Source organism: Myxocyprinus asiaticus, chromosome 45, assembly GCF_019703515.2.
Source record: "Myxocyprinus asiaticus isolate MX2 ecotype Aquarium Trade chromosome 45, UBuf_Myxa_2, whole genome shotgun sequence".
Lineage (NCBI taxonomy): Eukaryota > Metazoa > Chordata > Actinopteri > Cypriniformes > Catostomidae > Myxocyprinus > Myxocyprinus asiaticus.
The window spans coordinates 21,743,389-21,770,811 of NC_059388.1; the positions used below are offsets into that span (position 1 = coordinate 21,743,389).

A 27,423-nucleotide genomic window follows, 5' to 3' on the forward strand; every position below is an offset into this window, starting at 1 on the left:
CACCTTATGTGTTCTAGGATTATTTTGATTTCCATATCTAATCATATCACTGTTTAGTTTGTAGTTGTAAGTCGGAAGTTTATTGACTGCATTGTATTAATTATTAATTGATATTACTGCATAAATAAACTTTGTTTATATTACAAAGAGAAGTGTTTTGGTTTGTTGCATACACCTGTGTCTTGCTGACGGGATGTCAGTGCTCGGATTCAAACCTTCATTCATTGTTTTTTTTCCCTGAAAATTGATATTCTTCGGATGTCGATTTTCCTAAGAAAACAATCTAATATTGAGACTGTTTTACTATTTGGTTATTAGTCCCTGATTTCAGGGTGGTGCCCCGTCAATGTTAATCCTTATTAATATTCTATTGATTTTTGATAATTTATAATTATCTTTGATGATTGAATTTGAATGATCAATAAGCTAGTATTAATTTTAATTAATGTTTCATCGATGTTAACAATTAACGATTATATTTGATAACTGTTGATTTAAAGGATTTAAAAAAACTAACATTGATTCTCATCAATGTTCTATTGATTTTAATAATTAATAACTATCTTTGATAATTATTAATTATTGCTAATAACCAAACTTGCTCCTAAACGTAGCACACTACATTTACTGGAGCCCAATATGAGGTTTTAATGAGTTAGATCCAATTCATTAATTTAAATATTAATTAATAACTACAGAAATAATTATTAATTATTTCTGATAGTAACACTGATCTAAACAACCAGTAAAGCCCTACACTAGCCTATTGTCTATCCCACACAGCCTTGTTTTCACTTGAGTAAAAAATTAAAAATGGTGCTACTCTGACAAAGGTCCATTTTCTGTGTGCCATTTCATATATATATATAATAGCTTACAGCATGTTTAATATAGGATTTGTGGTCACAAGTGTGCCTTTATAGTAATTAACAACATTTTACTTTGAACGTGGCTTATCCAATAAGAATTGAAACGATTCATTTCATAAGTATCCAATAATTAAAAAAATTATTAAAACAAAAATAATAATGTTAATGACTAATATATCACTACAAAAATGGTTTGTTATCTAACAATAAAATGTTTTCCATTTTTGGTCTATTAAAGCACCATTCACTAATGTTAAAAGATTTAGATGTAAATTGGGGCTTGAAAGCATTACATTAAATAATCAAAAGATTCATGGGGGGGGTCAATATAAGGCATGTAGATCATCAGTGACATAAAAATAGAATGAGGTTCAGTGCAGCTCACCTGAGCAGATGACACCAGCATCATTACTATGATCACAGACAAAAGCACCCCATTCTGCTGATCCACAGTTCATCAGTTTGGACTCTGATCCAGTTCATAATGTTTGATTCATCCAGATTGGTCCTGATCCTGGTCCAAAATGAGCATCACTCTGAGCATCTACAGGTTCTCCACAGTCCAGCTCTCTACACACCACTGCAGCTTCAGCCATATCCCAGGAATAACCACACACTGTTCCCCACTGTCCTCTATGAAGGACCTCCACTCTACCAGAACAGGAACTGTTACTATTCACCAGTCTCACATTTACACTGTCTGTATATATTGAAAAGAAAGAATGACAGATGGACAGAGAAAGAGAGTGAGAAACAAAGAGACAAAACTAGTATGAAACTCAATTAATGTTCAGTCTGGACATAGGGGACATGACATTTTATTTGCAGGTGCTATTTACAGTCTGTTGCAAATAATGGTCGATGCTATTAATGCTATTGGTGCAAACTGTGGCAGATACTATTTGCAACCCAATTTAAATATTAACAAGCAGTACAGGGGCACGACTGCAGCATGTTTATTGTGTGTGTGTGCATGTGTGTGTGTGTTTGTGTGGGTGTGTTTGTGTGTGTGTGTGGGCGGGTTTGGGTTGTTTACAAGGACATTTTTTTTAAGTTACAAACTGGAAATTACAAGGGTATTATGCTATTAATGTGGTTTGTTGTTGACATTTCTAGTGTCCCGATAATTCAAATTGCTTAAAAAAAACATAGTAAACAATGTTTTTTTTTTGAAAATGTAAAAATGCAGAAAACTTTTTTGAGCATTAGGGGATAGAATCTATAGTTCGTACAGTATAAAAATCATTATGTCTATAGAGAGTCCTCATAAGGATAGCCCCACCAACATGCGTATGTGTGTGTGAGAGTGTGTGTGTGTGAGTGTGTGTGTGTGTGTGTCTGTTTATTGTATTTGGAGTCCCACAGAAACCGTACTCCACCCCTAAACCTAACCTACGAAAATTAACCATCATTTTTATTAGAGTAACCGTAGTTTATATTTATATTACATTACATTTATTTATTTGGCCGATGCTTTTATCCAAAGTGACTTACAAAAGAGGAATAATACATCATAAGTGATTCATCTTAAGGAGACAGCAGTACGAAAATTGCTGCATTACAAAGTTTCAATTGCATCAGAATAACTGTATCCAAGACAGATTAGAGTGCAACAAGTATATCCATCTATCTATCTATATATATATATATATATATATATATATATATATATATATATATATATATTTTTTTTTTTATTTTTTTTTTTTAATGAGTGCATGGTTAAGTGCTCATGGATAAAGTTAATCATGGTATTTGTAGTAAAAACATAGTAACCATAAAATTAACCATGGTTATTACAGTCATGTTTACTACAATATTACGATAGTAATGGTTAATTTCTCTTAGGGCTTAACCCAACCTCTAATCAAAAGAGTAATACAAATCTAGACATGACCGATGCCAGCCACAGAAGACAGACATCATCCCTCACGCCTCAGACCAGGAAGGGAAAGTATGCGACAGACCCTGCCTCTTAATTGGTTCAAACCCTTCTCTGAACCTGCCAACGGTCGACACTGCGAGGAAGTCAACCTTAAATGTACATTTTTATTTATTATAAGTAGTATTAAAGGAAATATTAAGAGTGTAGAGAGGAAAAAGGATATTCGAACCCGTGTCGTTATAATCACTCCGAATTTTGTATTTACTTACGTTTTTTTGAAAATGTTCTCAAACCTGTACACATCAGTCCAAATTCAGGTGGATTTAATGGGTAGGTTCATTTAAAAGAGATTTAATGAGTTAAAATATGACTAATAAAATAAATATCTTCTTTGCAGTAACTCCTACCTGCACACACCAGTCCAACATTGTTTTCATGTTAACAGTTGTTGTCATTTGATGGTGATGTTGGATAGAAGTGAATCTGAGATTCGGTGCCTCTACACTGAATCTCTTCTGTCCACATCTGACCCTCTCCTTTGCCAAAAGCAGCTGCTCCCAGCACCTGTACAGGAGCCCCACAGTCCAGCTCTCTACACACAACCTCTGCATCCTGCTGGTCAAAGGCAGCATCACACACTGAAACCCACGTGTTCTCATGAAGTATCTCTAACCTCCCAGAGCAGCGAGAACCTCCAAACAGCCTGACGCCTGTAAAAAGAATATAGAGCATGGAACATTTTAAAAACAGAGTTTGAATACAGTTTATGTGATAAGATTACATTTTGTGCTTACCTGCACAAAAGACTCCAGCATCTTTACTATGATCACAGTGATAAGGCCAGTCTACTAATCCACAGTTTTTCAATGTGGACTCTGATCCAGTACACATTGAATTATTCATCCAGATTGGTCCTGATCCTGGTCCAAAATGAGCATCACCCAAAGCATCTACAGGTTCTCCACAGTCCAACTCTCTACACACCACTGCAGCATCAACCATATCCCAACCTTGATCACACACTGTTCCCCACTGTCCTCTATGAAGAACCTCCACTCTACCAGCACAGGAACTGTTACCATTAACCAACCTCACATTAATTATGTCTGTCAATGTCAGAGAAAGAAAAGGAGAGAGAAAGAGTGAATGAAGACTAAAATGTTACTATAAATTAAATAATAATCTGCTCTGTTTATTTTTTATTGAACTCATACCGGTACACAACAATCCAATGATGTTGTCATGAGAACAGTTGCTTTTGATTGATGGTGATGTTGGACAGAAGTGAATCTGAGATTCGTTGCCTCTACACTGAATCTCTTCTGTCCACATCTGACCCTCTCTTTTGCCAAAAGCAGCTGCTCCCAGCACCTGTACAGGAGCCCCACAGTCCAGCTCTCTACACACAACCTCTGCATCCTGCTGGTCAAAGGCAGCATCACACACTGAAACCCACGTGTTCTCATGAAGTATCTCTAATTTACCAGAGCAGCAGAGAACCTCCAACAAGTCTGACTTCTGAAAAAAACTAAACAAAATAACAAAAACATTATTATAAAAATCATATTACATAGATTCTCAAGATCATGATTTTTAAGTCAACATTTTAAATAAAAAACTAAATAAATAAATTTAAATATAAGAATTTAAAAGATCCAACATGTTGTAATACATGAGGAGAAATACATTTTCAGTCAAGTAGATAGAGAAGGTTTGTAGAAGTTTACCTGAGCAGATGATTCCAGCATCTCTAATATGATCACAGGAGTGTTTACCCCATCCAAATGATCCACAGTTCTTCAGTGTAGACTCTGATCCAGTACACATGACAAAACTCATCCAGATTGGTCCTGATCCTGGTCCAAACTGAGCATTACCCACCCATGATGATGCCTCACTAAGGGGAGCCACACACACACACACACACACACACACACACACACACACACACACACACACACACACACACACACACACACACACACACTATATTTAGAGATATAAAAATAAGAGCTGTTAAAAAGTAATTTGACTTACAGGATACAGGAAACACTCCAGTTTATCCACATCAAAGCCAAACACCTGCAGAGACGAGATAGAAGCTCTGATAACTAACTGCTAAATGACATATTTTCATGTTATTAAAACAGTAAGCTCAACTGTTTAAATCATTTATGATTTTTAAAAATCCTGTTTTATTAGTAAATAGATGTTTACCAAGACCACAGTATATGACCTAAATTTTATTAAACAAGTGGGAGGCAAAATAGACTAAATACAATATAAATAATAATTACTTTAAAAAAAAGATAATAATAATAATAATAATAATAATAATAATAATAATAATAATAATAATAATTATAATAATACATATAATATAATATAATATATAATACATATAATATAATAAACTGCACTTGGGTTCGTCATCTTCACGTCTTCGTCATTGCCAGTGCCAGCACACGTTACAATATATATATGCAAACTCATTTCAAGGATTTTATTTATTTTTACAATATACTTTTATATATGTGAAACTTTTTTTTTTTTTTCTCAGAAGATGGGGCGGAAAGACCATAATTCTTTTAAAATGAAGATTTCGAGGGTGTTCTTCACCTTCTAACCAGCAGATTGCGCCAATGCACAATAAACATATTCCATTTATTAATAAGATCATTAAAGTGTATTGTTTCAGATTGTTTGCTCATGTATTTCTTCCAAAGCATCTGAGATCGCCTATTAGGTTTGTAACATCAGCTGTGTTACTTTCTTCCAGAGGGTGACAGCAACAGACCAAGATTTTTAAGCCGTTCGATCTGTAATTTCGAATTTGTCTTGGAATAGCTGTTTGATTTATAAGTATTAATAATAGTAATAATAATAATAATAATAATAATAATAATAATAATAATACCTTTGATGAACATCACTTGAATAGATTTTCACGTTTTGTTCTACAACATAAATTACACACAGTAAATAGTAAGATATTTTTTGCCCCCTGACTGTATATTTTGGCCCCTTTCCAATAAAAAAAATAAAAATAAAAATACAGTTTAGAAATTCTTGAACACTTTGGTTGATTTAGATAAAAATAAAACCATGTTGTATTACAGAAGACTGTGTTAGTGCCAGATTTGTAGTCTATTAGTAACTATACTATAATATGTAATATTGTAACATAATTTATGTGTGCGTGTGTGTGTGTGTGTGTGTGTGTGTGTGTGTGTGTGTGTGTGTGTGTATATATATATATATAAATTAACAGACCACTGCAAAATGACCAGTTTCTCTGAATTTAATATTTATAGGTATATGTTTGAGTAAAAATGAACATTTTTGTTTTATTCTATAAACTACTGACAACATTTCTCCCAAATTCCAAATAAAAATATTGTCATTAAGAGCATTTATTTACAAATAACATAACTAGTCAAAATAATAAAAAAGATGCAATGTTTTCAGACCTCGAATAATGCAAAGAAAACAAGTTCATATTCATTTTTAAACAACACAATACTAATGTTTTAACTTAGGAAGAGTTCAGAAATCAATATTTGGTGGAATAACCAATCACAGCTTTCATGCGTCTTGGCATGCTCTCTACCAGTCTTTCACATTGCTGTTGGGTGACTTTATGCCACTCCTGGTGCAAAAATTCAAGCAGGCTTGTGACCATCCATCTTCCTCTTGATCACATTCCAGGGGTTTTCAATGGGGTTCAGGTCTGGAGATTGGGCTGGCCATGACAGGGTCTTGATCTGGTGCTCCTTCATCCACACCTTGATTGACCTGGCTGTGTGGCATGGAGCATTGTCCTGCTGGAAAAACCAATCCTCAGAGTTGGGGAACATTGTTAGATCAGAAGGAAGCTAGTTTTCTTCCAGGATAACCAGATTCCAGCCTTGCTGAAGCACCCCAAGATCATCACTGATCCACCACCAAATTTCACAGTGGGTGCGATACACTGTGGCTTGTAGGCCTCTCCAGGTCTCCAACCATTAGTCGACCAGGTGTTGGGCAAAGCTGAAAATTGGACTCATCAGAGAAGATGACCTTATTCCAGTCCTCTACGGTCCAATCCTTATGGTCTTTTGCAAACTTGAGTCTGGCTCTTCTTTGCTTCTCAGTGATGAAGGGCTTTTTTCTAGCTTTGCACAACTTCAGCCCTGCCCCTAGGAGCCTATTTTGAATCGTCCTCGCCATGCACTTCACCCCAGCTGCCGTTTGCCATTCTTTTTGTAGGTCACTTGATGTCATCCTACGGTTGTTGAGTGACATCCGAATAAGTTGGCGGTCATCCCGCTCAGTGGAGAGTCGTTTTCACTCTCTGCCAGTCTGTAGCTTTGTTGTCCCCAATGTCTGCTACTTGACCTTGTTCTTATGAATCGCCGTTTTTGACATTTTAAGGATGGAAGTAACCCAACGCTCACTGTATCCCTCTGCCAGTAAAGCCAGAGTTTACCCTTTTTTTCCTCACTGAAAACTTTTCTTTTCAACTCTTTTGGCATGATCAATAGTCCTTTTTTTATTCCAGTTACTTTTGAGGTGCTACTAGCACTGTTTTTGCTATCCAGCTTGCCCTATTGCAAGAGGATAGTGATGACCACAGCAGTGGTTTTTTAAACATTTCTGTGTTAAATAAGATTTGATTCAGATGATCACCTTATCAGTACCTCATTAAGTAGAATTCAACAGACACTGGAATGGAATGGCTGCCATTCATGTTGAAATGCTAATTTAAGAAATCATTTGAGTGGCCTCTTAATTTTTTCCCAGAGCTGTGTGTGTGTGTGTGTGTGTGTGTGTGTGTGTGTGTATATATATATATATATATATATATATATATATATATATATATATATAGAACAGTTTCAATAATTATCATAAATTCAGTGGAAACAAAGACAGTCAGTGGAAGGCTGTCAATGCTCTTCTGCACAAACACACACACACACACACACACACACACACACATACACACAAACAGTACCTGCATCTCTGCGCTTTTTTTTCTGTAACTCTGTAGTCAGAAGCAGGTGTCTTTTCAGGAATAATATAGTTCAACTTATTGGACAAATATAGTTTAAATATATAGATTGCAAAATCTATCACACCACAGGCCTACACAGTTACATAATAACTTTCTAGTTAATAACGAAAATAAAGAGATAATAAAGAATTTTGGCAAACATAAATTAACATATTTTGAGGTTTAGGTAACATAACCTGGATTACTTACTCATCTGAGTGAAGTTTCTGGATCTGTTTGTTATGAGTCTGTGATCAATCTCATTATAAAATGTTTCAGTCAGAGTCCTGCATCTGCTCTTAAAGAGATTTGTGAGTGAATAAAGAAAAACCTGCTGTCAGTTCACAACAGACACTGAATAAAATTCAATATAAATTTACAACCCAGATGTTTAATAAACATCATTAGGTTGTAGTTGGTGTCTGAGATAGTTGATTGTGTCAGAATTGAACTTGTATGTGATGTGTGTATCTGTCGTACCTCTCCTCATCACTCTGTTCTGCTGAATCAGTATAATGAGTGGCAGTAAGAGCAGTAAGAGTACAGCTCACAGTACAATCACAACCACAGGAGGGATGGAGAGAGAAGATGCTGGAGGAGTTTGTGGAGGAGTGATTGATGTTGATCGTGTTGGTCTCCTTTTTATCTGTGAAACTGGAGGAAAAGCTGATGTTGTTGTAGGTGGAATAGTGGACACAGAAAAATCTGTCAATGTAGAAACAAACACATTAACAATGTTGAAATTATTATCATATTGAACAAATAAATTTGTTTCATTAGCTCTAAAATTAATAAATAATAATATTTGTGTAAACTTTTCTAGAGAGATGTGGGTCTTGTTACATCACAGTGTTTTGTTCTCACCTGCACAGGTGAGTCCAGCGTCCTCTTTGTGTGAGCAATCAGTGTGGTTATTCAGGGAGAGAGGACAGTCCCACAGGTGAATCTCATTCCCTCTGCACTCGACTCTGTTCAGCCACACAACACCTTCACCAGCACCAAAGGCTGCATTCCCATCATCAGTCAGTGCTGCTCCACAACACAGCTGCCTGCAGACCACCTAAGCATCCCTGATGTCCCACTAATCATCACAGACTGAACCCTACACAGCGTTATGTTACAACTCCAGCCTCCCAGAACACTGGTCCTTCCTTCCACTCAGTCTAAGAGGATGCCCTGAATCACACACATCAACCAGCACTTACCAGATTGATCAGTTCTTGGGAAGGTCTAAACATCAAATGTTTTATATGTTTGAAGACAAAGCAAGTGGACATAAATAAATGATTGCTCTCATTAATAGATAATATAACCAACTTTGAAATAAACTTACTTAAACACTGTCTAATGTGAGGAGATGTAGAACATGTCAGATGACTCTGTGGAGACTCATGGATCTCCTCTGACATTATGTTATAAAAAACTCAACCATGAAAAACACAATTTTAGATTTATTCTTTATGAAAACTAATTTACAAATACTTTACTATACTTATGATTATTTTATCACATTGTTTACAGTACTAAAATCAAGTTATGTAAAAAACAACACTGAAAAAGAACATAAGCCATTATTAATTTTTTAAAATGTAGTCTTACCAAAGCAAGTGATGTTGGTCACCTCATTATAATAACAGTTGTTCTGGCCCCAGGGTAAAGATGGACACTGCAACAATGTCCTGTTATGTTTTCAACATTTAAGATGATCCAACCAATTAGGAGCAGACCTCAGCCCCACTGAATAAATGGGTTCACTGCCAGATTGTCCAGAGTTCAGCTCTTGACAGATCAGACTCGCTGTGTCTCTGTACATCTGATTCAAGCATACATTACCCCACGATCCATTGTAGAAAACCTCCACATTCCCTTTACAACCATCAGTCAACCTGATCTCTTTAAAATCTAGATAAAAGATTCTGAAATAAACTCAGATATGTTTATTTTTAAGGACAAATGAACAGTAAATCAATAAAAATTCAATACCCCTCCAGCATCCCAGATCACGAGTCCTACCTTCCACTCAGTCTCAGAGGCAGATGCTCTAAATCACACACATCAACTATCATTTACCCTTTAATGGACCCATCACAATTAAATCAATCAAAAATGTCTACCAAACAGTCAAGATGTCTGTTAAAGGGTTTTAATTACAGCATTTACAACAATTAATGTGGAATACAAATAATGTTCAAACAATCTCAAAATGATCTCACTTGAAAACTGTCTCTGGTGAGGAGATGTTGAACATGTCAGATGACTCTGAGGAGACTCTATAATATCTTGCACTGTCATCATGAAAATCTTTAAACATTGTGGATATTTCTGTCTTATTTAAAATGGTTGCTTCTATTACTACAATTATAAAATTTGTTAAAATAAAGAATCATTACTGTGTTGATTTGTGTTGATTTATTGCTCTAAAAGCAAACCTTTTTTCAGTTTATTGGTGATGTCATAATAAGTGTAATTGAAACTGACACTTTCATGACTATAAGTTTCATTGGTGTTCTCTTCTGCAATTCAGAAATAATATACTATCACATTCTAAACAAATACTGTCATTTAAATCATCCTTGAGATTTGTCACTTTGTTGATTTGAAAAACAAACCTGTTTTCTGTTCATCAGTGATGTCATCATGTATGTAACTGTCACCATGATAAATTTCATCGTGTTCTCTTCTGCAGTTCAGACATAACTTATGCCATCACATTCTAAACCAACACTACGTAAATCATCTTTGTGAAAGAAGTCAAATATCAAGGGGCTAAATATTGACCAATGAATCATCAGCAAATGTTGTTAAATAAACATCAGAAAAAAATCCATACATAGGATGGGGATCTGTTAAACATTTTTGCACACAAAATACCAAAAACAAGTTGATGATACCTTGATTATTAAAACCAGATATATGTTTCAAGAGAAGACAATCACCACCAGGAGAACATTATGGAGAGGTATCAGTCACATCAAAATTCTCAAAATGAGTTGAATTAAAGGTGCACTCAGTAATTTTTTAACTCATTTTAAAAGTTTTACTTCAGAAAAAATTCATTGTAATTTTGAAACACATGTATAAAATCCTAAGCACTCGCATGAGATGAAGACTTCAGTGAAATCAATAACCTTATAAAAGCTGTTTTATTCTACATGGAGAGGGTCTCCTCATGAGAGCTGCCATTTTAGAATCACATCAACAGCCGAATACTGCTCGCTTAATCTCATTAACCGCCCTATTATTAGACAATTTTACTCAGGTATTGAATTAATCCTGGCTGACTGTGAACTGCGAATTTCTGCAATGAAATAGACAACTGAAAACTATTGTGTTTGAATGATGATGCATTCCAATCCGCTAGGTGTCAGTGTAAGTCTAAGATGACATTTTCAAAGAAATTACTGAGTGCATCTTTTACATTGGCTCTCATCCAATCACAGTTTGCATAATGCAAATCCGTAGTTAACATGAATCACACATACTGTATAAGAAACTATAAAGTGCAAAAAATATATTTTTTTTAATTTTAATGTTACTGAAAAACAATAATTAATATTACTTGAGCATATGACTCCTACATCCTCCTTGTGTTAACAGTCATGTTTTTCCCAGACATGAGAAGATCAGCTCCACGGGGACATCACGTCACATTCCCCTCACAGTTCACCTCATCCAGCCATATGAGTCCAGAACCAGGACTAAACCAGGCTGGTACCTGCTGGTTACTGAGGGCCACTCCACACTGCAGCTGTCTGCAAACCACATGGGCATTTTTAATATCCCAGGAGTCATCACACACTGTCCCCCATGAGCTGCTGTGAAAAACCTCCACCCTCCCTGCACAGTCTCCTCCAGAATCCACCTGCCTGATGGACCCACGACCTGAGATCAGATACACGCAGAGAGAGAAATGAAAGTTAATTCATGTTACTCTATTGTTAGTGAATGAAAATGCTCAAATATTATTGTTCTCACCAAGGCAGGTGATTGACAGCTGTTGTGTGGAGCTGCAGGTGAGAGTTTGTGGAGAGCTGCAGTTCCCCAGATGAGCTTCACTTCCAGAGCACTGGAAGCCCATCACACACTTATGACTGTGTTCAGGACTAGATGAAGAGGAGCCATAGAAGTTCAGCACAGAACCACAGCCCAGCTGTCTGATGGATGTAAACTTCCACCTACCCCTCACACTCTCTCTCTCTCCAGACAACCGCACTCACCCATCATGACAAATCTGAGGGAAAGGTGTAACACATTAATAATACTACACTGCCATACTACTGTAGTTTAGAGCCATAGTACTACAAAATACTGTACTTTAAGACCACAGTGTCTACATATCTGAGTTTTTTCATCTTTTATATTAAGAGCATATTTGTAATTCAGCAGTTATAAGATGCTTGTTAAAGAGCATTTTTTTTTTTTTTTTTTTTTATTAAAGCTATATAACTTTGAGTTTACACACAAAAACAAACAAATAATTTTCTGACATTTAATAACATCACTGTAAATAATGCAATGCAGTGTGTATATATATATATATATATATATATATATATATATATATATATATATATATATATATATATATATATATATATATTTATATATATACATTAAAAAACTTAATCTTGGTTGTTCCGTGAATCCACTTACCAAGATCACAGCATATGACTATACAGCATGAATACACAAGAATGAGATAATATGTTTTTTTTTTTCTTTTTTGTTTTTTTGTTTAATCAAAAGAGCAATAGAGACAACATGATCAAACTTTGTTCCATACTGTATAAAAGGCAAATGTATCTACAAGGGTAATACTAGTTTCAATCTGAAGATGACAGTAAAAGTTAGTCTAAATTCTAATATAGAATATTCCAGGAAACTTTCAGTTATTCAAACATAATACTGATAATCAAGCTTGTTATTTGGGTGACTGCTTAAATTGCATTCTAGCGTGTACAAGAAAATCTAAGGGATGTCTTAAGAAAGAGGAATGTTCCTGAGCCCACTGTAACGTAAAAAGGTGAGATTAAACAAAACAGGCCTACACATTTTTTACTTTATTCTTTGTTGTTGTTGTCTCTTCAAACTTTCTTGCAGAATGTGGTGCCATATTTTAAAGAGTCATATGGTGCTTCTCAACCATCGTTTCCTTGCCGTTCTGTCCTCCAGTCCAGTGGTTCTCAACCAGGGGGCTTGGACCCACTTAAGTTCTCCGACAAAGTGTGTAATTTTACAGTAGCAGCCAAAAAATGGCTTTACATAAATCTTCTAAGTGGTAAATTAATTTATCCATATTTAGCAATGTAAAGGGCATTTAGTTTCGGCAACAGACACATTCCAAGTAATGCAAATGAGTCCATATGCATGTGCTTTTGATCGAAAAGGGTTTTACACTCCCAGTGTGCTTAGTGGTCAATGCATATTTTGTTAGATCTGACTTCTTAACACATAGCATGACTTTGTGTGTGTTTAATAATTAATTGCACAAAATCACCAGAAAATCGGCAAGTATATTTAAAAACAGCCAAAACAGCTCCTTGTCACAAAACATCATTAAAAGTCGCAGCAACTATGAGAAAATCGCTAACTTTGGTGACAAATTCCCCAAATTAGGGATTTTGCCCAAATTAGTTGTCAATTACCCAAATTGACAACACTGATAGGAAGCCCCTAACCCTTTCCCTGACCTTAACTGTGAGTGGAAGTGATGCCCTCTTTTGGAGTTGGCGCAACCCCCTTTTGGAATAACCCCGCCTCCTTTTGGAGTAATCCTGCCCTCTTTTGGAGATTCTGCCCCCATTTGGAGATCTCTGGCCCACATCTATACCAACTTATACCTACTTGTGTTTCAGAGATCGTCCTGATGGAGGGAATGAGACGTTGTGTCGATGTAATGACACTAGGGGTCACTCTTGGGAGCCCGAGACACCTCTGGTCTTTGATAAAAGGCCAATGAAAATTGGCGAGTGGTATTTGCATGCCACTCCCCCGGACATACGGGTATAAAAAGAGCTGGTATGCAACCATTCATTCAGGTTTTATGCTGAGGAGCCGAGACAAGGTCCGGCCACTTCAGCGGGTAGTTCAGCGTTGTGGCAGGAGGGACACAATGTCTCGTTCCCTCCATCAGGGAACGGAGGTTATGCAAGTAACCAGGACGTTCCCTATCTGTCACTCACTCGACGTTGTGTCGATGTAGTGACACTAGGGGTCCCTATATGAAACGCCACAACTGGCTGAACTGTGTTACGTGAACTGGCGGTGTGTGATGGGCAGACCACTGTGTGCCTTGTAGCCAGCACACCAGGCCAACAAGTAACCTCCCCCAACATAGTTACGAGTGTCGAACGGCCCTTTGGGGACAAGTCGAATACTCAAAAGATAGAGACAGGCTAACCCAGTCTTGGCCTCTTTTCCCCTTCTTTTTTTACCACTCCCTAAAAAAGAAGGGGGATTATCCGACTGGGTTATCCGACTGGGCTGCCAGGTCAAGGGGAGGACACCACGGAGACCACACCTCACCCAAAGAGAGGGGGGGATATTTAAGTGGAAAAATACATCACATGGTCTTGATGACCAAGTGGAGAGTCTCAAGGTAGATCCTACCCAACGGGGGAGGAGTTACTACAAACATGGAGACTGTGGCAGAGGGAGCTCTGCCCAAGGAAGACGCAGTTTGCCAACAGGGAAACGAATTAGCGGAAGATATACATTGCATGGGGTTTACCTTACAGGGAACCGCCACATGTGGAGCACCTACCCCAGAATAGGACTCTTAGCATGTGTACTGGGCCGGCAGCGAGTCTCTCTGAAAACTCGACTGCCACAGGGCTCAGAGGAAGTCAACCAGGGAACATAGTTTGTGAACACTACTGGAATTAATGGCGCACGTCTTCAGCTCAAAAGAGGTGGAAGGCGCTATGTGCAAGCGATACACCCGGCAGGCTATCCCGGGCTTATCCGCTTGCATTGCGTGCCACTACCTGGGATGAAACCGGTTCCACCCGGAGGTTGTAGAACCTTGCAAAGGTGTTGGGTGTTGCCCAGCCCACTGCTCTGCAAATATCTTTTAGAGAGGCACCTCTGGCCAGGGCCCAGGAGGCTGTACACCCCTGGTAGAATGGCCTCGTAGCCCTACGGGGGGCGGCATGTCCTGGGCGTGATATACCATAGCTATGGCGTCAATGAGCCAGTGGGCGATCCTCTGCTTGGAGACAGCGCTTCCTTTCCGTTGTGCACCAAAGCAGACAAAGAGCTGCTCAGAGATTCTAAAGCTCTGCGTGCAATCCAAATAGATGTGTAAAGCACGCACCGGACACAGCAACGATAGGGCTAGGTCTGCCTCCTCCTGGAGCAGTGTTCGCAGGTTCACAACCTGATCCCTAAAAGGGGTCGTGGGAACCTTGGGCACATAGCCCAGTCGGGGTCTCAGGATCACGTGAGAGTAGCCTGGACCGAACTCCAGACACGTTTCGCTGACAGAGAACGCTTGCAGGTCTCCTACCCTCTTGATGGAAGTGAGCGCAGTCAGGAGGGTAGTCTTCAAGATGAATGCCTTAAGCTCAGCTGACTGCAAAGGCTCAAAGGGGGCTCTCTGTAGACCCTGAAGAACTACAGAGAGGTCCCATGAGGGAACGAGGCACGGTCTGGAGGGATTCAGCCTCCTGGTGCCTCTCAGGAACCTGATGATCAGGTCGTGCTTCCCTAAGGACTTACCGTCGACTGCATTATGGTGTGCTGCTATGGCGGCAACATACACCTTCAAGGTGGAAGGGGACAGCCGCCCTTCCAACCTCTCCTTCCCGTCGGGAAGAACACCACTTAGTGAACAGACGCCACTTAAAGGCATACTTAACAGCGGGTGGTAGACAGCTTAGGTCTTCTGCGTCCCGACCAGGGGCCAGACATGGAGGTTCCAGAGGTCTGGTGGCAGGTGCCAGATGGTGCCCCATCCCTGAGAAAGAAGGTACTTCCTCAGGGGAATTCACCAGGTGGGGGGGGCAGTCACGAGGAGCGTGAGGTCCGAGAACCATGTCTGGGTGGGCCAGTAGGGTGCTATCAGGATGACCTGCTCCTCATCCTCCCTGACCTTGCACAGGGTCTGTGCAAGTAGGCTCACTGGGGGAAACGCATATTTGCGCAGGCCAGGGGGCCAGCTGTGTGCCAGCATGTCTATGCCAAGGGGTGCCTAGGTCAGGACGTACCAGAGCGGGCAGTGGGAGGATTCTTGGGAGGCGAACAGGTCCAACTGTGCCTGTCCGAATCGACTCCAAATCAACTGGACCACCTGAGGGTGGAGTCTCCACTCTCCCCTGAGGGTAACCTGCGGTGACAGCAGTGACAGCACGTCCGCTGTAGTGTTGAGGTTGCCCGGGATGTGAGTGGCTCATACACTGTGGTATTCCCTATCCTAGGCCCCCCTCGGCACGGACACACTGATGCACAGCTGGCCCTGGGGTCTGCGCAAGTATGCGCTTCCCCCAGTGACCTTGCACAACAGACATTGTGCAAGGTCAGGGAGGATGAGGAACAAGTCTTGTTGGTAGTGCCCTACTGGCCCACCCACACTTGGTTCTCAGAAATCATGCTCCTTGCGACAGCCCCTCCCTGGCAAATTCCCCTGAGGAAGGACCTTCTTTCTCAGGGACGAGGCACGATCTGGCACCCTTGACTAGACCTCTGGAACCTCCACGTCTGGCCCTTGGATGGGACATGGAATATATGAGAGGCCAGGGCCCCTTCTACCAGGCGACTGTACACTTTGAAGTGGCGCCTATTCGTGAATTGGTGTTCTTCCCGAGGCGAAGACCCATGGAGTTGTGCAGTCAGGTCGGTGCTTTCCTTCCTGCAGGAGATGTTGGAGGGGTGTCTGTCCCCCTCCACCTTGAAGGTGTATGTAGCCGCTATAGCGTCACACCACGATGCAGTGGATGCTAAGTATTTGGGAAAGCACGACCTGATCATCAGGTTCCTTAGAGGCACCAGGAGGTCGAATCCTCCTAGGCCGCATCTTGTTCCCTCATGGGACCACTCTGTGGTCCTGCTGGGCCTACAGAGAGCCAATTTCGAGCCAATGACTGCGCTCACCTCCATCAAGAGGGTTGGGGACCTGCAAGCATTCTCTGTCAGCGATACGTGCCTAGAGTTTGGTCCAGCATATTCTCACGTGATCCTGAGACCCCGGCCAGGATATGTGCCCAAGGTTCCCACTACCCCCTTTAAAGATCAGGTGGTGAACCTGCAAGCGCTGCCCCGGGAGGAGACAGACCCAGCCTTCTGTGTCGTTTCTGTGTCCGGTATGCACTTTACGTATCTATTTGTACTGCACGGAGAGCTCTAGAAGCTCTGAGCAGCTCTTTGTCTGTTTCAGGGGACAGCAGAAGGGGAACGCTGTCTCCAAACAGAGGACTGTGGATGCCATCGCGTTGGCATTCCAGGCCCAGGGTGCGCTGTCCCCATTGGGACTACGAGTGCACTCTACCAGGAGCGTAGCCTCCTCCTGGGCCTTGGCCAACAGTGCCTTTCTAACAGACATCTGTAGAGCAGCGGGCTGAGCAACACACAATACCTTCATGAGTTTACAATCTCCGGGTTGAGCCAGTTTCGTCCCGTGTGTTGGTAGGTACAAACAGGTAAGGATGCGGGCAGCTGGCCGGATGTACCGCTGGCACACAAGCGCCTTTCCCCTTTCCCAGGGGAAGACACGTGCTCTTTCATCCACGTGAGTTCCCGGGATCGGTGAACCCTGGATTCCTCCCTCAGCACCTGCGGCAAGTAAATTTGGCAGAGGAATTCGATGCCAGGCCCAGTACTTGTGTCAGTATGCCCTGTTCAGGTCAGCCCCTGTACTAGGATAGGTGCTCCATATGTGTTGGTTCCCTGTCGGTAACCCCATATGATGTAATCTTCCATGGTACAGTCTCCCTGATGGTAGACCCATGTCTCCCCTTGGGCAGCCTCCTCTGCCCCTGTCGCTGCACTGTAGAAACTCCTCCCCTCCGGGTAGGACCTACTGCAGGGCTTTTTCAAATGTGATACTTCCCATCTGGTAAGTCCATATGACGTATACTCCTCACATTACCTCCCCTTCAGGCAGGGTGCAGGTCTCCGCGGTGTCCTCTTTCAAGGACATCTATCCCAACGTGAATACGTTTGGCCCCAGCTGAATCAAGTGAGTCTTTCTCCGGGAGAAGAAAGAAGAGAAAAGGCAGAGCCAGCTGGTGCAGCCTGTTGCCATTGTGGGCACGTCTGATCCCCCTTTTATGCTTTCGGGGGGGCGAGGGTCATTACGACATACACAGGGTGTTGGGAAGGTTACGATGGGGCCTGTGTACTTGTAATTTGGCATGCAGTGGTCGATCCACGTAACACAGTTCAGCTGATTGTGGCATTTCATATAGGGACCCCTAGTATCACTACATCGACACAATGTCGAGTGAATGGCAGATAGGGAATGTCCTGGTTACTTTTGTAACCCCCATTCCCTGATGGAGGGAACGAGACGTTGTGTCCCTCCTGCCACAACACTGAACTACTCGCTGTGATTGCCGGGACTCTGTCTCGGCTCCTCAGCACAAACCTGAATGAGTGGTTGCACGCCAGCTCCTTTTATACCCATATGTCTGGGTGAGTAGCTTGCAAATTCCACTTGCCAATTTTCATTGGCCTTTTCTCAGACATCAGAGGAATTTGGGGCTCCCAAGAGTGACCCCTAGTGTCACTACATCAACACAATGTCTTGTTCCCTCCATCAGGGAACAGAGGTTACAACAGTAACCTAGATGTTCTTCCAGTGGGTGGCAGTAACAGACTGTAAAGGGGGTTCAGTGGAAAGGAGGAGGCGAGAACCGGCTTGACAACTTAAATAACAATTTATTAAACAAAAAACACAACCAAAAACACACAACTAAAAACACACAGTACAGCTGCCTGCAATTCTCTCTCTCTCGAACTGTCGTCACCGGCCGCCTTTATCCCTCGCGCGCCCCATCAGGCTGATTGGGGACCGGGTATCTCTCATTCCAGCCCGGCCCCGCCCTCCTCGGCTCTACACAGACTAACACTGTGTAGAACAACTCTTTGGATTTTAGAACAAGAGAACATTTTGATATCATCTGGATTAATGAGACAGACATATTTTAGTGTGAGATCAATCATTATAATGACCAACATGTTCTAATATCTTTTCTAAGATTTCCATGGACTAAAAGCCTAATTCACCTCACTTAACCTTGTGCGGCCCAGCATCCTCATATAAGGACATTGAATTTTGGCTTCCCTGTACCCCATACATAATTTAATTTATTTAAACTGACTTTCCTTATATCAGGAGATTCTAGGTTTCATTCAAGTGTAAAATGATTCAAGCATGACATCACATGACAAAATAAGATGGCGCTAAATTTAGTGAAATGCTTCTATACAAGTGTCCCAATGTGCAATCAAAAGTCACAGGCCGAGTTTGGAATGGCATATACTACTCTTACTATTTCTGCCATTGACAGATATAGCAGCAGTAGAAAAAGTAGTATGGGTAGTATGCCATTCCAAACTCAGCAAAACACACACTCGCATTATTCAAGTCTACTTGGACACTGCAGCAAAACACAGGAAATTTGTAAGACAAGTGGGTGAGTAGGCAGGTCCAAAACTGCAAATGTGGGTATTGGGCCAGGGCCTATGTGAGCAGAGCTTGGAGAAGACCATACAAATGTGCATCTGGTAAGAAAGAGTGGTTGTGTCAAAAAAGTAACACCTGTAGTTTCATCTGATGTGCCAATTTAAAAATGTCAGTGATTATTACTAGAGAGCACACTGTTAGGCACACTGGGACTTTATTTACTGTATGAAAAACTCAAGACCCAGTGGGCCATTGGGAATCAATTGCTGCATCCAAAAGCTTGAAAATACTGCCTTTGGAGGCTGTATATGGAGGTAGGATGAAAATAAGGTGCCTTTCCAACTGTTCTGAGGTCAGAGCATCCATACAAATAGCTGTAGGTGAAGCCATTAACTGATTAGGTAGCAAGGCAGCAACACAGTTGCCAATAGCTTTCCTATGCAGCCAAGTGCAATCACTCCTAAGTTCAGGTCAAGGCTGCAGATGACATTTTGTACCAATCGACATGATTGGCAGTCATTGGACAAAGTTGAACAGTACCTAGATTCAGAATTGATGAAGTTCATTTTGATTTCAATGTTGTTGGCAGCCATTGGATTATGTTGACCATTATTTTGATTTAAAATTGATGAAGCCAATTTATGATTTTTCAAATGGTACAGCACTGGCTACCACTTGTTTGTTTGACAATGAAGTGAGAGAACATTAAGATTTGGTTGCCAAAGTAGAGAAAACAATTTTAATTTAAAAATTAATAATAATAATAATAATAATAATAATAAATGTAGTACACAGCACACTTTCTATAGCTTGGTATTAATTAAAAATTCCAAAACATAAACCAACTGTCCCCGTATGAGGACATACATTTTTTAGGCAAACTATTTGTTGTTCTATGAAATTGCTTTGTTTGAATGAAGGTATGCAAACGGTGTGATACCCCACATGACCATTGATAAACGTTCAGCGCTTTATGAAAAAATAAACATAATATTCACACTTGTAATAAATTCTGACTAACAGTTATTATTTACTGAACAACAAGTTACTCAGATTTATTCACTGATGCCTACTTCCACACACATTCATTCTCTTTTCCCACTTCTGATGCTGACTGACAATAAAGGCTGTTTGGACAGGAGTGCACAGAACTGGCTTTTCCAACATAATAATTACAGTTGCTGAATGGTGAACTATCTGAACTCGTAACAGTAACAGATCTGGTAGTCCAACTGCATCACTATCATACCATTAAGCAAAGTTTGATGTCCCATGTAGCTCCAGTCCAAACAAAAGAGCACTGTAAGTCACTATAAATACAAAACATCTGTCAAATGTAAAAACAAGTGAATTCACATAGACTATTAAGTAAATAAACAAATAACAACAATTTCAGGTGTGTACAGATTCTGCTCTTACAGACAGATTTCTGAATCTGTTTGTCAGGAAACAACCAAGTTTGTTCGTTTTTATTCAAATTTCTAAATTTGGCCACAAGATAGAAATGTTTCAAAACAGTTTGATCAAGCTGAAGTCGCTATATATCTTAAGTAATTTTTTTGACATCTCTTTCCATTTTTGCAGAGGCCTGGTGGTGTAATGCATAAATTTGGAACTGCAACGATGGAAATAGTGCTGTGTTGTATAAGCCCTGCACCATCAAAAGCACAACAATTGTCAAAATCAACATTCAGAAATGTCTGTGATTCCATGTTACAGTACAAGTGGCTTCTAGAAAATACATCTCAAGATTTTCAGCATCTTCATTGCATAAATCCTCTTTCTATAATCATGAAACTATTAAAAACATTCATTTATAAGTAGTATATTGATTGATTTAAAATGAAGAGGAAAGATAAATCAACATTTTCAAAAGTCCATGAAAGCAAGACATTTTTCTGTCTGTCAAAAGAAAATAAGCTAAATACAACTGATAATTTTGACCACATTAAATGTAATATAAAACATTGCTGGATTGCAATTGAAACTTGTATATAAGATCACTTAAACTCCATCCATTTCCTAAAGCTGTAAAAAGATTTGAGGTTGTGTGTGTGGTTCCTGAGTTAAACAGTCCCTTCATGTTTGTCTGGCACCTTCCCCACATCATCATAGTCTATTATTAGAGAACAAGAACAAATTCCTGTCAATACATCACTAAAAGTAACATAATAAACAGACCAATATTTGCAGTCAATTTAAAGGAGCTTTTCTGATTACAGAAATGGATCATATAAAATGATTATAAAAACTAAACAAAATTTTTAACCATAAAACTGGTTACAATAACCTACCAAACAGGTTTCTCAAATCTTCACTGACATTCCTCACGTCATCATACTCCTCCTGAACTCCCTCTGAAACTAAATGTGTTTATTATTATGAAAATGAACAAAATCTCACATTGCACTTTGTAATACACTAATAAGGACATCATCACAAATTAACATACTTTACATGCAGATATTTACTATAATGTACTATATACTACGATACTTTATTTAGCTGCTATAATTTTGATAATAAATCACTGTACTGGGCTTCAGTCTAGATGGGTGTAATTTTATACAATGTTTAATATAGTCTGGATACAAATCTAAACACGCACCTGTTTTATTATTGGACAACTTTCGCACGATCACAACATCGTCATAGTTTTCTGGTATGTCAATCACAACAAAATAAAGAAATAGATCCATCAATGTAAAATAATATATATTATTTTGAAATGGCCCATATATTTAATAAAAATATACTTTAAAGTTACCTTCATAAATATTGTTAAAAATCATTTAATGATATCAACAAACCTGTGGCACAACATCTCAGTCCAGCAGTGATTGCATCATCGTAGGTCTCTGGTGTGTCTCCTTGCTCTTCTAAATGATTTCAAAGGAAAGAGGAAATATACAAACACTTTTTTTTTTTTTTTACAGCATTTCACAGTTCATGTTGTTTAATTAACTGTAAGTGAAATCCCTGTGATCAGTTTACAAAGGCACTGACCTTTTGGGACTTTAGTGGTGGTGACATCATCATAGTGTCCAGATGAGTCTTCTACTGCAGATTTAGCTAAAAACAATCAAACAAACAAACTCTCAGGTCAAACTTAATTTAACATATTTGATGTACTGTATTTTATATATCATACAAATATTTATCATACTATATTTGTAACAATGAACAAAACTAATGTGCTCAATTATATGGTTTCACTTAAAAAATCAGCAATGATAAATAACTGCTTAAAATGAAATATTCACATTAAAATTATGTGGTTATGGATTCTATATCCTGTAAAAAATTGAAGTATATCCTGCTGCAATGACTGAAGAATTTGTCTGATAAAACAGAAGCAAATGTGGATTATCTAAAGTATGTTAGGAAATTGCTTGATCTTTTATTATTATTATTATTATTATTATTATTATTATTATTATTATTATGTGTTAAATGGTATAAAGTATATAAAGGAAACATTCCTATGTTAACTTGCAAGTGAATGTTTTAATTCATTGCACAAGTTTGTATGTAACAAAATGAAACATCATCACTTCAGTCTTCTAACCTGAAAGAATCTCATCAGCATCCTCATACCCAGAATGCTGTCCTTCAGAAAGGACTCTTCCTGTTATGGGAAAGAAGAACCATCAGAAACATGTTCACAATAACAAATCAGCACACAACACTGTTTAGATGCAAACTCATACCATGATAGTGACTTTTTATTAACTTCTAATAGAATTCAGATGCATGGATCTGCAAATCTGTTATTAATCAGTTAAATTCTCTCACCCCTCTCTGAATGAAGTGATTAGTTCTGTTCATCTCTACAAGTCAGGCACTATACTTTCAGACTGACTGACCTCTCTGAGTGATGTGTTTATCTTTATTTGTGATGAGTCTGTGATTAATCTCCTCATAAACTGCTTCAGTCTGAGTCTTGTGTCTTCTCTTGGAAAGAGCTGTGAGTGAAGACAGACAAACCTGCAGTGAGTTCACAACACATGACTGATGACACACTGAATAAAATACAATAAAGTTACAATCTAGTTTTCATTGTGTTAGAAATGAACTACTGTAGTATGTGATCTGCCGTACCTCTCCTCATCACTCTGTTCTGCTGAATCAGTATAATGAGTGGCAGTAAGAGCAGTAAGAGTACAGCTCCCAGTACAATCACAACCACTGGAGGGATGGAGAGAGAAGCTGCTGGAGGAGTTTGTGGACGAGTGATCAGTGAGGACAGAGATGGTGTCACATCTGTCTGTGAAACTGGAGGAAAAGTTGATGTTGTAGGGGCAGGATTCGTGTACACAGACAAATCTGTCAATTTAAAAAAAACAAAATGAGTTGCTGAAATCACAATCAAATCATGCTAATTAAGGTCTTGAATAAATATATAACACTGAATTTACATATATGGGGTAAAATGCATCTCTGATAGTCTGTTTTCAACTATTCTGAGAAAGTCTGATTCAGATCACTATATATTTTGCTCTCACTTGCACAGGTGAGTCCAGCGTCCTCTTTGTGTGAGCAGTCAGTGTGATTATTCAGGGAGAGAGGACAGTCCCACAGGTGAATCTCATTCCCTCTGCACTCGACTCTGTTCAGCCACACAACACCTTCACCAGCACCAAAGGCTGCATTCCCATCAGCACTCAGTGCTGCTCCACAACCCAGCTGCCTGCAGACCACCTGAGCATCCCTGATGTCCCACTGATCATCACAGACTGAACCCCACACAGCGTTATGATACACCTCCAGTCTCCCAGAGCACCGACCCTTCCCTCCACTCAGTCTCAGAGGAACATACTCTGAATCACACACATCAACCAGCACTTACCAGATTAATCAATTATTGGGAAGGTCTTTTGGAAAATTTTGGGAAAATCCTACTACTGTATATACATTCTACTGTATATACATGAAAAGTTTTATTTTATTTATACAGTTATCTCATTAAACTGAAATAAACCTACTTGTACAGTGTCTCTGGTTTGGAGATGCAGAACATGAAAGATGACTTCGAGGCGATTCATTGTTTTCCTTTTCTGTGATTATAATAAGATTAAATTGGAAGAAATTCAATGAAAAAAAAAAAACCCACTGTAAATACTTTAATTGCTTTTAGTTAAATAACAATTTACTCTATTTGCCCACATACTTGCAGTTATTTTTCAACTGAAAATATTTACAAAAACCTAAATAAAACATAAAATTTTACCTGAGCAGGTTATATGAGCCACCTCGTTATGATGACAGTTATTCTGTCCCCAGGTTGAAGATGGACACTGCCACAGAGTTGAGTCATGTGGACGACATTTAAATTGATCCAGCCAATTTGACTTTAGTCCTTGTGAGTTACTGGGTTCACTGGCAGATTTTCCACAGTTCAGCTCTTGACAGATCAGACTCGCTGTGTCTCTGTCCATCTGGTTGTAGCATACATTACCCCACGATCCATTGTAGAAAACCTCCACATTCCCTTTACAACCATCAGTCAACCTGATTTCTTTGAACTCTAGATAGAAAAGAATCAATCAAGTTAAAAATTCAACAACTGAAAAACATTATGGCTATTATGAACATTTGGGTTCCTGAATTCAATTCATCAGTTTACCTGAGCACACGACTCCTACATCCTCATTGTGCTGACAGTCATGTTTTCCCCAAACCTGATAAGAGCAGTTCCACAAGGATGTCTCATTCCCCTCACAGTTCACCTCATCCAGCCATATGGGTCCAGAACCAGGACCAAACCAGGCTGGTACCTGCTGGTTACTGAGGGCCACTCCACACTGCAGCTGTCTGCACACCACATGAGCATCTTTAACATCCCAGGAGTCATCACACACTGTCCCCCATGAGCCGTTGTGAAAAACCTCCAGCCTCCCTGCACAGCCTCCTCCAGAACCCACTAGCCTGATGGACCCATGACCTAGGATCAGATATACAGAGAGAGAAAAATGCATGTTAATTAATGTTACTCTATTGTCAGTGTATAAAAATACTCAAATATTATTGTTCTCACCAAGACAGGAGATTGAAAGCTGTTGTGTGGAGCTGCAGTTGAGAGTTTGTGGAGAGCTGCAGTTCCCCAGATGAGCTTCACTCCCAGAGCACTGGAAGCCCATCACACACTTATGACTGTGTTCAGGACTGGATGAAGAGGAGCCATAGAAGTTTAGCACAGAGCCACAGCCCAGCTGTCTGCAGACCACAGAGGATTCAGTGAGACTCCAGGAGTCCAGCAGAACTCTCCTCCAGACCTGATGGATGTAAACTTCCACCTCCCCCTCACACTCTCTCTCACCAGACAACCGCACTCGCCCATCTTGTAGAGCCAGAGACGAATCTGAAAAGAAGTTCTGATATGTTACGAAAATAAATGCAGAAGTCTTAATAAATTATTAAAAACTGCATGCACATATACATGCAAGAACATGCAAGAATGTTTAAGTAATCGAGTAGGCAACATGGATATATGTTTTTAGAGGGGGGGGGGGGGTCCTTTGAAATAGGAAAATTATTATTTATTATAAGTACATTAATTGTGTGAAGTGATATTAATTTAAGTTCAATATGTGATAGAATGCAGATTATTGTTTATATTATTTTTATTATTACAGAAACCTAGCACATGCCCACCTCTTGGTGAGCATTCATTAAAAGTTAAATATCACCTGCAGGTCTAAGTGCTTTCTCACAGAATCTCTGTAGTGATTAATGTACAACTCACAAGAACAGATGACTCCAACATCTTGTCTGTGAGAATGTTCAGCTCGACTCCATGAAAAGATGGGACATTGTGAGAGCTGTGTTTCATTCCCCTGACAATCAAACACATCAGCCCAGATTTCACCACTTCCCTCTCCAAACCAGTCTGCTCCCACAACAGACACAGCAATCCCACAATTCAGCTGTCTACAGAGGACACTGGCAGCTCTCATATCCATACATCCATCACATACTGTTCCCCAGTATTTGTGTAACTGACGCTCCACTCTTCCAGAACAAGAGTCTGTGCCATTTACCAGTCTGAGTGCTGTGTAACCTAACCACAGATCAGTAAGATTACAGTAGTAACAAGAATAAAGGGTAACACTTTATAATAATGGCCTGTCGTTAATAGGTAATTATGCAGGAATTAATGCAGGATTAATGAGTAGTACCACATTAACACTTTAGTTACTACAATTAACTAATATGGAAACATGATTAACCAATCAGTAAGTAATAGTGAACTGATGACTGAGGTAGTTCACTGTTAGGTAATCAATAATTACTGAATTTGATAAGCCTCATTGAGAACTATTAACTAACTATGACTGATTTAATATAACTACTAATTAATTACTAATCATAACTTTAACGTGTGTCTAAAATGTGAATGATTGTGTTTTTATTGTGAACAAGATCATGCATGGGTTCTTTGTGGGAATTAATTTATGAATGTAACAGGTCATTAAATCATGGCTACAGTGTCTGGTAGAGTATCATAGTCAAGGATGTAACCACATATTCAGGATTTATGGGGACCAGTTAAGGCCATGATCACAGTCAGCTTACCTCACAGAAATATAGGGATGTTTGTGCCCAACATGTGTATTTCTTGGGATATCTCTTCTGTTCATTAAAAAATTATTAACTTCTGCATGTTTTATATTGCTGAAGTTTTTTTTTTTTTTTTTTTATAATTCTGTTAACCCATAAGTAATGAGTCAAGTGTTACCACATAAGTATGATGGAATTACTACTGATCTGGACCATTATTTTAAAGTGAGGGTCATGGTAATGCATTATTAATTAATGAGATTTTACTGTTTCCTTCCATGGGAGTTAAAGGTTATCTGGACCATTATTCTAAAGTGAAAACATATTATAAACCATTAATAGTAACTGAGGTGTTACTTGTCAGTTATTAATGTATACTCAAGTGTTTGTTCTTACATTTTTTTTTTTTTTTTTTTTTTTCATTTAATCAAACAAATAGTTAACAAACATT

General features: G+C 39.2%; 1 protein-coding gene across 1 annotated transcript in view; it reads right to left on the reverse strand.

Moving 5' to 3' along the window:
- Positions 1–20,236: 20,236 nt before the first annotated feature.
- Positions 20,237–27,423, reverse strand: part of LOC127435493 (scavenger receptor cysteine-rich type 1 protein M130-like) — a 49,761-nt gene continuing 42,574 nt past the window's right edge. The window contains exons 6-18 of the mRNA XM_051689042.1: positions 25,450–25,708; positions 25,039–25,356; positions 24,643–24,939; positions 24,398–24,469; positions 23,918–24,232; positions 23,514–23,738; positions 23,279–23,377; positions 22,981–23,040; positions 22,419–22,484; positions 22,223–22,291; positions 22,021–22,071; positions 21,707–21,775; positions 20,237–21,528 (exon numbers count right to left, since the gene is read on the reverse strand). Of these exons, the coding sequence (XP_051545002.1) occupies positions 21,479–21,528; positions 21,707–21,775; positions 22,021–22,071; positions 22,223–22,291; positions 22,419–22,484; positions 22,981–23,040; positions 23,279–23,377; positions 23,514–23,738; positions 23,918–24,232; positions 24,398–24,469; positions 24,643–24,939; positions 25,039–25,356; positions 25,450–25,708 (1,950 nt within the window). The 3' untranslated portion in view covers positions 20,237–21,478. The remainder of the gene's footprint in view (positions 21,529–21,706; positions 21,776–22,020; positions 22,072–22,222; positions 22,292–22,418; positions 22,485–22,980; positions 23,041–23,278; positions 23,378–23,513; positions 23,739–23,917; positions 24,233–24,397; positions 24,470–24,642; positions 24,940–25,038; positions 25,357–25,449; positions 25,709–27,423) is intronic.